The sequence below is a fragment of the Procambarus clarkii genome, chromosome 1, assembly GCF_040958095.1.
Source record: "Procambarus clarkii isolate CNS0578487 chromosome 1, FALCON_Pclarkii_2.0, whole genome shotgun sequence".
Classification (NCBI taxonomy): Eukaryota; Metazoa; Arthropoda; class Malacostraca; order Decapoda; family Cambaridae; genus Procambarus; species Procambarus clarkii.
In genome coordinates, this window is record NC_091150.1 from 32,452,784 (window position 1) to 32,463,989 (window position 11,206).

Genomic DNA, 11,206 nt, shown 5'->3' on the forward strand with positions numbered 1-11,206 from the left:
ATAATTAAGGCCAGAGTCATTAAGAGAAACAATGACGTTTGCGCGTAATTGATGTAAAAAGAACCTAGACGCGTTGATGAGGCCAGCCTCGTTATCTTGCTTTGTAACTCCGTAATAAATGCGACTGTTTTGCCTAACCAGAAAGTTAGGATCCCTAGCAATCTACTATTGTTTCGAGCCCGTTGTATAGAAAGTGTAAATATTAATTTTAATTTTACAAATACCCCCAAATTTTTAACGGGCTGGTCGATTACGTGAAAAAATGCAACGTAATTAGGTCAGAGGACGATGAGGAGTCCTTAGAAGCTTGGGCTTCAAGCTTAAGTTTCTTTTGAGTATTTTAAGCGGAAATAAATTGGGAGAGAATCACGTCGTGAAGAAATTATTCCTGGCATGAAAAATTAAGTTTCAAATCAATCAAATTCTCATGTTATTAAATTTAATGATTTCAGTAATGATTGAACATGACGTCACGGAACATGACAAGAAAGAGGGGTGGGGTGGGGTGGAGTGAGGGGGGTTTGACATTTGTGGAGAGGGGGGGGGGTTGGGGGTTGACATGTGTGGGGTGGGTGTCAACATGGGGTGGGTAAGGGGTGGGGAGAGGGAGGGAGGGTCTCATCATTACGGGTCGGATATAACGCAATCATTAAAGCCCTTTTCACATTCAACAAAGTACATTCTTATCTATTTCAGATTGACCCAAAACAGTTTGTGACGACAGGTAATCATGGCGGAATAATGTCGGTATCAGATGCTAATGACCGTATTTACAAATCTTTAATCCCTAATTCTTTGACCTTCTGTTTTACCTGTGTAAAAAACTTTCAGTGCATTATGTGTGTATATATATATATATATATATATATATATATATATATATATATATATATATATATATATATATATATATATATATATATTAACTCGCCTTAATACTTTGTATATGTTATACATTAGTTTTCTGACCAGTCAGCATGTATACTTTGGTCCTGGATATATTCCAGAGATAATATGTATACTATCAGTGTTTACATACCGAGATGTGAGGTATATATACCACACAATGTATATACACTTCGTGTCGCTACTGAATACATATAACCCAGAATGAGCTGGCGTGATTGGCCAGTTTCAGATAGCACGAGGAACCAGTCAATAAAGCAAGTCTGGAACAGTCAGCAGATAATGTACGGGAGGAACCAGTCAGCAGCAGACAATGCACAAGAGGAACAGTCAGCAGCAGACAATGCACAAGAGGAACCAGTCAGCAGACAATGCACAAGAGGAACCAGTCAGCAGCAGACAATGCACAAGAGGAACCAGTCAGCAGCAGACAATGCACAAGAGGAACCAGTCAGCAGCAGACAATGCACAAGAGGAACCAGTCAGCAGCAGACAATGCACAAGAGGAACCAGTCAGCAGCAGACAATGCACAAGAGGAACCAGTCAGCAGCAGACTATGCACAAGAGGAACAGTCAGCAGCAGACAATGCACAAGAGGAACCAGTCAGCAGCAGACAATGCACAAGAGGAACCAGTCAGCAGCAGACAATGCACAAGAGGAACCAGTCAGCAGCAGACAATGCACAAGAGGAACCAGTCAGCAGCAGACAATGCACAAGAGGAACCAGTCAGCAGACAATGCACAAGAGGAACAGTCAGCAGCAGACAATGCACAAGAGGAACCAGTCAGCAGCAGACAATGCACAAGAGGAAACAGTCAGCAGCAGACAATGCACAAGAGGAAACAGTCAGCAGCAGACAATGCACAAGACGAACCAGTCAGCAGCAGACAATGCACAAGAGGAACAGTCAGCAGCAGACAATGCACAAGAGGAACCAGTCAGCAGCAGACAATGCACAAGAGGAACAATCAGCAGCAGACAATGCACATGAGGAACCAGTCAGCAGCAGACAATACACAAGAGGAACCAGTCAGCAGCAGACAATGCACATGAGGAACCAGTCAGCAGCAGACAATGCACATGAGGAACCAGTCAGCAGCAGACAATGCACAAGAGGAAACAGTCAGCAGCAGACAATGCACATGAGGAACCAGTCAGCAGCAGACAATGCACAAGAGGAAACAGTCAGCAGCAGACAATGCACAAGAGGAAACAGTCAGCAGCAGACAATGCACAAGAGAAACAGAGTCAGCAGACAAAGCACAGGGAGACAGCAGCAAGCGCTGGAGGCAGAGGGCGCCGCCGCCGCCACCACCACACGACCAAGGAAGCATCACTCTCGCAGTCAGGGGGACATTAGACAATCCTGGGGAGTCGTTATGCACACACACACACAGCTAGGACAATGCCTCCACCGACGCCCTGGGACACCAGGACGGGGAGAGGGGGGAGGAGAGAGTGGGGAGAGAGAGGGGGAGAGTGAGACAGAGACACGACGAGGGAAGTAAGAGAGAGGGAGGGGGGGAAGAGAGTGTGTTAGGAGGAAACAGTCAGACAGCAAGAATGTAGCTATACTTTAAGAACACATTAGTGAGAGTGAAGAGATGAGTATCGCAGTGACAGGTAGAGCTGGGAAGGGGGTAGAGTGAGAGGGGGAGGGGGGCGGTGGGAGTGGTTCATCACCAGCCCGGGTGGTGACCAACACCGACTCATCATCATCATCATCATCAGATGTAAACACAAGGAATTGCGTCCACGAGCAAGCGTCGACGACGACCGCCGCCGCCGGCTGCTCCGAGAGACAAAATGAACGTAATAACTCACCTCATTAAGAGTTTCCTCTCTGGATTAGGACACCGGCGACAACCCCACAAGGTTATGCCCCCCGCTGCCTTTGCCCTCCACCAATCAGCTCCCTCCGTTCCTGTTGTGTGGGAGCCCCGCCGTCCACCTGTCTCTCCTGATTGGTGGATCACTGATTTATGCCCGCCACTCGGGTCAGATATTAAGTTCTTAAGAGATTTTATTTGATAATTATAGATTACCGGCGTTCAATATTGCAAATTATTGATGTAGTGAGTTGCTTAACGAGTAGCTCGACGGCCGGAGCGCACGACCAGAGAGACCCGCCATGTGTTGAGCTGCCAGGCCGGACGCACAACACACGCGGTCGCTCAACTACCTGTGCGCTGGGGGGGGGGGGAGGAAGGGGGGCTCAACACAGGTGTAGAGACAAGGGCGCATGGGACGCTGAGGCGTATACTGAACAGTCACATCAGCGCTGCTGTGCATTGGCGGAGGCGTCCCGCAGCAGCCGTTAGTGCGCACGTTGATGGCATGCGGTTATAGCGAGTATATAGCCGATGCAAGATCAATATATATATATATATATATATATATATATATATATATATATATATATATATATATATATATATATATATATATATATTATATATATATATTATATATATATATATATATATATATATATATATATATATATATATATATATATATATATATATATAGACATATGTCGTACCTAATAGCCAGAACGCACTTCTCAGCCTACTATTCAAGGCCCGATTTGCCTAATAAGCCAAGTTTTCATGAATTAATGTTTTTTCGTCTACCTAACCTACCTAACCTAACCTAACCTAGCTTTTTTTGGCTACCTAACCTAACCTTACCTATAAATATAGGTTAGGTTAGGTTAGGTAGGGTTGGTTAGGTTCGGTCATATATCTACGTTAATTTTAACTCCAATAAAATAAAATTGACCTCATACATAGAGAAAAGGGTTGCTTTATCATTTCATAAGAAAAAAAATATAGTATATATATTAATTCAGGAAAACTTGGCTTATTAGGCAAATCGGGCCTTGAATAGTAGGCTGAGAAGTGAGTTCTGGCTACTAGGTACGACATATATATATATATATATATATATATATATATGTCGTACCTAGTAGCCAGAACTCACTTCTCAGCCTACTATGCAAGGCCCGATTTGCCTAATAAGCCAAGTTTTCATGAATTAATGTTTTTTCGTCTACCTAACCTACCTAACCTAACCTAACCTAGCTTTTTTTGGCAACCTAACCTAACCTTACCTATATATATAGGTTAGGTTAGGTTAGGTAGGGTTGGTTAGGTTCGGTCATATATCTACGTTAATTTTAACTCCAATAAAAAAAAAATGACCTCATACATAGTGAAAAGGGTAGCTTTATCATTTCATAAGAAAAAAATTATAGTAAATATATTAATTCAGGAAAACTTGGCTTATTAGGCAAATCGGGCCTTGAATAGTAGGCTGAGAAGTGAGTTCTGGCTACTAGGTACGACATATATATATATATATATATATATATATATATATATATATATATATATATATATATATATATATATATATATGTCGTACCTAATAGCCAGAACGCACTTCTCAGCCTACTATTCAAGGCCCGATTTGCCTAATAAGCCAAGTTTTCATGAATTAATGTTTTTTCGTCTACCTAACCTACCTAACCTAACCTAACCTAGCTTTTTTGGCTACCTAACCTAACCTTACCTATAAATATAGGTTAGGTTAGGTTAGGTAGGGTTGGTTAGGTTCGGTCATATATCTACGTTAATTTTAACTCCAATAAAAAAAAATTGACCTCATACATAGAGAAAATGGTTGCTTTATCATTTCATAAGAAAAAAATTATAGTAAATATATTAATTCAGGAAAACTTGGCTTATTAGGCAAATTGGGCCTTGAATAGTAGGCTGAGAAGTGAGTTCTGGCTACTAGGTACGACATATATATATATATATATATATATATATATATATATATATATATATATATATATATATATATATGTCGTACCTAGTAGCCAGAACGCACTTCTCAGCCTACTATACATGGCCGGATTTGCCTAATAAGCCAAGTTTTCATGAATTAATTTTTTTTCGACTACCTAACCTACCTAACCTAACCTAACCTAACTTTTTCTGCTACCTAACCTAACCTAACCTATAAAGATAGGTTAGGTTAGGTTAGGGAGGGTTGGTTAGGTTTGGTCATATATCTATGTTAATTTTAACTCCAATAAAAAAAAATTGATCTCATATATAATGAAATGGGTAGCTTTATCATTTCATAAGAAAAAAAATAGAGAAAATATATTAATTCAGGAAAACTTGGCTTATTAGGCAAATCGGGCCTTGCATAGTAGGCTGAGAAGTGCGTTCTGGCTATTAGGTACGACATATATATATATATATATATATATATATATATATATATATATATATATATATATATATATATATATATATATATATATATATATATTGTTGTTGAATATGGCCGAAATGGTAAGATTAATAATTTTAACACGAATCTTCTCAAAATTTCTTACGTTTTTCTTCACTGTCGAGGGTAATTGAAAAATTAACTATCCAAAATAATTTTTTTACATTATTATTTTTGGTCTGACGCCTAATAGCGTTTCTCAAGGGCTTCTTACATTTTCAAAGACTGATCTACACATATCATATATCATGCTTATATTTTTATGATCGATGTTCCCTTCGGGAATCTTAATTTTAAGATGAATAGGAAAACCAGGGATATACTGAACATCTTGTTTCAGATTCTTTACTTTAAAATGCATAACGTTTCGACTTTGAATACTTCTCGTATTCATCATCAGATCTAAAAGAAAAAACAAAAATCACAATCAAATAACTAGTAAACAAAGAACTCATACTGAATATAATTGCCTATCAAAGAAAGGAAAATGCTTAAAAAACAAAACACTTAAGCGCACTTAAAGTGATCAATACAAATAAAACTTATTAACTGTCACACTTATATTTGTTTTGGGTGAGGTGATATGACCCAAATGTTTTGGGTGAGGTGAAAAAACACGAATCAATGGGTATATATTGGATTTAAAAACATAAGAATGAAAGTAACTACAGAAGGCCAATTGGCCCATATTTTCTTTTGCTGCTTCTATGTTGGTTCGGGGTCTTGAAGTGGGTAGAATATTGTTATGCATTAATTGGCTGTTGATTGCTGGTGCTGACGTTTTGATGTGTAGTGCCTAGCTGATGTCGAGTCTCCTGCTATCGCTGTATCTATCGATGATTTCTGTGTTGCTTGCTAAGATTTCTCTGGTGATGGTCTGGTTGTGAGAAAAAATTATATGTTCCTTGATGGAGCCCTTTTGTTTGTACATTGTTAATCGCCTAGAAAGAGACGTTGTTGTCTTGCCTATATACTGAGATCTTTGGGGCTTACAGTCCCCAAGTGGGCATGTGAAGGCATAGACGACGTTGGTTTATTTCAAGGCGTTCTGTTTGGTGTCTGGGGAGTTTTTCATGAGTAGGTTGGCCTTTTTTTTTGCTTTTGTAGTAAATTGTCAATTTGTATTTTCTGAGTTGTGTCTGTAGGGATAACGTTTCTATTAATAATATCTTTCAGGACACTTTCTTCCGTTTTATGAGCTGTCGAAAAGAAGTTCATGTAAAACAGTCTAATAGGGGTACAAGTGTTGAAGTGCCCCTATTATGTTGATAATAGGGGTACAAGATGTTGAAGTCAACTTCAACTATAAGATGTTGAAGTCAAGTGATGATTGAGATGCACTTCAGGTTGAAAAAAATTCCTGAGATACCCATCAGGTCAAAACAATTTCCTAACATGCAGACCAAGTCAAAACACTTTCTTGAGACAATTTCCTAAGATGCAAAACAGTTAAGAACCATTTTTCTGGAGAGGGCAAACAGTCGCGATTGATAAGTTGGAGAAAATGAGCGATAATTCATGTTATTAACGTGTATTACATAAGGAAGTAAGTAGAGGGAGTTACATGACTGACACAAGTGAAATTGGTTTGGACAGTCTCGTGATTAAATGTTTCTGAAAGCAGATAAAGGAGAAAAACGGCCCTTGAGCTGTAAAACAAGAGGTTCTGAACGTATGCGCTGTAAAACAAGAGGTTCTGAACGTATGCTGTGTAAAACAAGAGGTTCTGAACGTATGCTGTGTAAAACAAGAGGTTCTGAACGTATGTTCTGTAAAACAAGAGGTTCTGAACGTATGTTCTGTAAAACAAGAGGTTCTGAACGTATGTTCTGTAAAACAAGAGGTTCTGAACGTATGTTCTGTAAAACAAGAGGTTCTGAACGTATGTTCTGTAAAACAAGAGGTTCTGAACGTATGTTCTGTAAAACAAGAGGTTCTGGACGTATGCGGTGTAAAATAAAAGGTTCTGAACGTATGCTGTGTAAAACAAGAGGTTCTGAACGTATGCGCTGTAAAACAAGAGGTTCTGAACGTATGCGCTGTAAAACAAGAGGCTCTGAACGTATGCGCTGTAAAACAAGAGGCTCTGAACGTATGCGCTGTAAAACAAGAGGTTCTGAACGTATGTCCTGTAAAACAAGAGGTTCTGAACGTATGAGGTGTAAAATAAAAGGTTCTGAACGTATGAGCTGTAAAACAATAGATTCTGAACGTATGAGCTGAAAAACAAGAGGTTCTGAACGTATGAGCTGTAAAACAAGAGGTTCTGAACGTATGAGCTGTAAAACAAGAGGTTCTGAACGTATGAGCTGTAAAACAAGAGGTTCTGAACGTATGAGCTGTAAAACAAGAGGTTCTGAACGTATGAGCTGTAAAACAAGAGGTTCTGAACGTATGCGCTGTAAAACAAGAGGTTCTGAACGTATGAGGTGTAAAATAAAAGGTTCTGAACGTATGAGCTGTAAAACAAGAGGTTCTGAACGTATGAGCTGTAAAACAAGAGGTTCTGAACGTATGAGCTGTAAAACAAGAGGTTCTGAACGTATGAGGTGTAAAATAAAAGGTTCTGAACGTATGAGCTGTAAAACAAGAGGAAGTAGGAACGGTAAAACAGACCCTCTGCACGTATGAACGGTAATTACTACAGTCTCTGAACGTACAGTGCGAATATAAAGGTATACACAATCCGTATATAAAGGTATACACAGCCCGTATATAAAGGCATACACAGTACGTATTTGAAGGTATACACAGCACGTATTTAAAGATATACACAGCACGAATGTAAAGGTATACACAGCACGTATTTAAAGGTATACACAACACGTATATAAAGGTATACACAGCACGCAACACAATACCGACTGAACATCCCTTCATACTCGCTATAGCTAAAAGCTGCCTCATACACACAATAATAATAATAATATTAATATTAATAAAAATAATAATAATAATAAAAATAATAATAATTATAATAATAATAATTCCCATTGTCGGTGAGAAGAAAACAGGTACTTATCGAAGTCCTCTCATGGTCGAACTCTCCCCAGGATGCAGGCCACAACAGCTGCCTAACTCTCAGATGAACAGAGTTATCAGGTGAAGGGGAAACGTTCCCACCCAATTCTGTCCCGGGGGATCGAACCTAATGTGATTAAATCAAGACCTAATACCATCGCCATTTGGCACAAAGATCTAAGATCTTCATCACGTTTTCTGTGGATGTTTAAAAACGTCCACCCATCAAAAATTTTATACTGGAATCTTAAGAGGGGGTAATAATTACTACTTAAGACAGATTTTAAGATGTTTGGAGCATGTTGCAACAACAACAACCCCGACCTCTTATCTAATACGTCGCATTGTTTACGGAATTGACCAATCGGTTAAAACTCGAAACTACGCTCATTGAAAGGAAGGTTTCTGTAACTTGTGATATTACAGAACGCCTTCTGTAACCTAACATGTTGCAGAAATACATTTTTGTAATTGGTGGTGTCATCTGTGTAGTTGGTGGTGGAGTGTCATCACCACCAACACAGATAACACTACCACCATCACCACCAACACAGATAACACTACCACCATCACCACCAGCATCACAGATAGCATCACCAACAGAATTCCACAGAACCAACACAATATTTCAGTAGATAAATGATGTGAATATTAATATATTTATAGCCTCAGTGTGTCTCATTTCCAGACCGTGTTGTGAGGCGCAGTCAAGTACTCCTTACCCAAGGATAATTCTCATTTTTTTTTAATTTATTATGCGTCGTATCCCCAGCCCATGAGCGGTAGTTGACCTCATACCCCATGCTGTGGGCGGTAGTGGATTCATACTCATGTTGTGGGCGATAGTGGACCCGATACCCATGCTGTGGGCGATAGTGGACTCATACTCATGCTGTGAGCGGTAGTGGACCCGATACCCATGCTGTGGGCGGTAGTGACCTCATACCCCATGCTGTGGGCGATAGTGGAGTCATACTCATGCTGTGGGCGGTAGTGGATCCCATACCCATGCTGTGGGCGGTAGTGTACCCCATACCCATGCTGTGGGTGATAGTAGACCCCCAGACCCATGCTGTGGGAGGTAGTAGACTCCATACCCTATGCTGTGGGCGGTAGTGTACCCCATACCCATCCTGTAGGCAATAATGGACCCCATACCCATTCCTATGAGCGGAAGTGGAACTGAATCCCAAATGCAGGCGATGAGTCACAATAACGTGGCTGAAGTATGTTGACCAGACCACACACTAGAAATTGAAGGGACGACGACGTTTCGGTCCGTCCTGGACCATTCTCAAGTCGATTGAATCCCAAAATTCATTTATCTAAAAAAATTACAATCTTGAAAAGCTACACGCACACAATTGTAATACATATGTATCAACGGCACAACTGGTTCAAGAACTGGACCACCAAAACAGTCTATGGTAAGCCAGTTACATATGTTCTACAACAATTATGAACCCCAAACCCATCCATGTTGTGTGGGGGGGAGGGCGGCGCGGTGGAATACAATCATATCAAGTTTCTTATTGTTCGAGGAAACAACATTGGTACATTGTGTGTGTCATCGGAACGTCGAATAAAAGATGCAGGTTAAATATGCAAGTCTACCGTATACAGAATAAAGATTACAGGTTAAAAAATCTTCCATTTCCCGTTAACGTAAGCTTAGAGTCGACACTAGTCCCGCTCCATAACCGCAAAGGTCGACCTGACGCTCGCGAAAATAAAAACAGGAAACTTTTAAAATTAACCTCCTCCGCATAGTAATTTTTTTTCGCGAATTACAGATGGTTAGGAATGCAATGTTAATGAGTGTGTCAGGAAAAACAAAACGATGGCATTAGACGAGGAATGCTGTGTGGGGCCCCACTCTGTCGAGGGTTCACAGCGCCCTTCACGGGACTCCGGGGTCTGTTGTGGAGGGTCCCAGTGCCCTAAACAGGACCAAGATCATATGTGGAGGGTCCCAGTGCCCTAAACGGATCCTGGTTTTGCCGAGCAGGGGTCCGAGTGCTCGACATGGGTCCAGGGGCAGCCGAGGAGGGTCCCAGCCCCCTACACCTGAGCTGGGTCCGCTGTGATTGCTTCCAAGAATCCTAAAAGGCCCCCTAGGACCCCGGGGTCTGTTGCGGAGGGTCCCAGTGCCCTAAATGGATCCTGGTTTTGCCGAGGAGGGGTCCGAGTGCTCGACATGGGTCCAGGGGCAGCCGAGGAGGGTCCCAGCCCCCTACACCTGAGCTGGGTCCGCTGTGATTGCTTCCAAGAATCCTAAAAGGACCCCTAGGACCACTGTCGATGTATCTCAGCTCCTTTAGACGGTCCTGGGGTCCGCTGTGAAAGGTTCTAGGCTCCCTCGACTATTCCTGCTGCCTCGAGAGGCGGTCCTTGTATGTTTACAGTCTTCATTTTATCCCAACAACGTGTAATTTGAGTGCAAAGGAACTGAATCACAGCCCGAACGAAATTACCATATCAAATGTTGCCAAGTTTAACACAAGTAGTTTAATCCAACTTTGATTCGGCGACTTAAATCTGACAAAACTAACTGATATGTATCAACTGGAAATAATTGACGAACCCTTCTAGACATTATATTGACTTTATCACTTAATTTCGATGATATAAAGGTCAATTGATGTCCCTACCTGGTCTTCCCAAATACTTCTCGGAAATGATGGCAGAGTCATCATTTTTAATTTAGTGGATTTATCGTGGATTTAATCAATCCACGATTGTTGAGGTTACCTTGAGATTACCTTCTGGGTTATCTTGAGTGTTGTTGGAGACTGCGCTCTCGTAGCAGCACGTGGACGGCCTCGTAGCAGTAACCACTTCGTCTGATAATGATGGTATTATGCGGTCAATTAAGGATGGAACAAGCGCACCTGTGGATGGTCGTGCAGTTCTTCTCCCTCACCGCCCGCGTTACCAGGGCGGGTGTTAGTGGGGGTGGGGAGGG

At 41.0% G+C, this 11,206-nt stretch overlaps 1 protein-coding gene across 1 annotated transcript; it reads left to right on the top strand.

Moving 5' to 3' along the window:
• The first annotated feature begins 1,277 nt into the window (after positions 1-1,277).
• LOC123754548 (mucin-22-like) lies at positions 1,278-7,443 on the top strand. The gene is made up of 2 exons (XM_069321550.1): positions 1,278-2,253; positions 6,845-7,443. Exons 1-2 carry the CDS (start codon positions 1,278-1,280, stop codon positions 7,441-7,443), a joined length of 1,575 nt encoding a protein of 524 aa, XP_069177651.1.
• Positions 7,444-11,206: the final 3,763 nt, after the last annotated feature.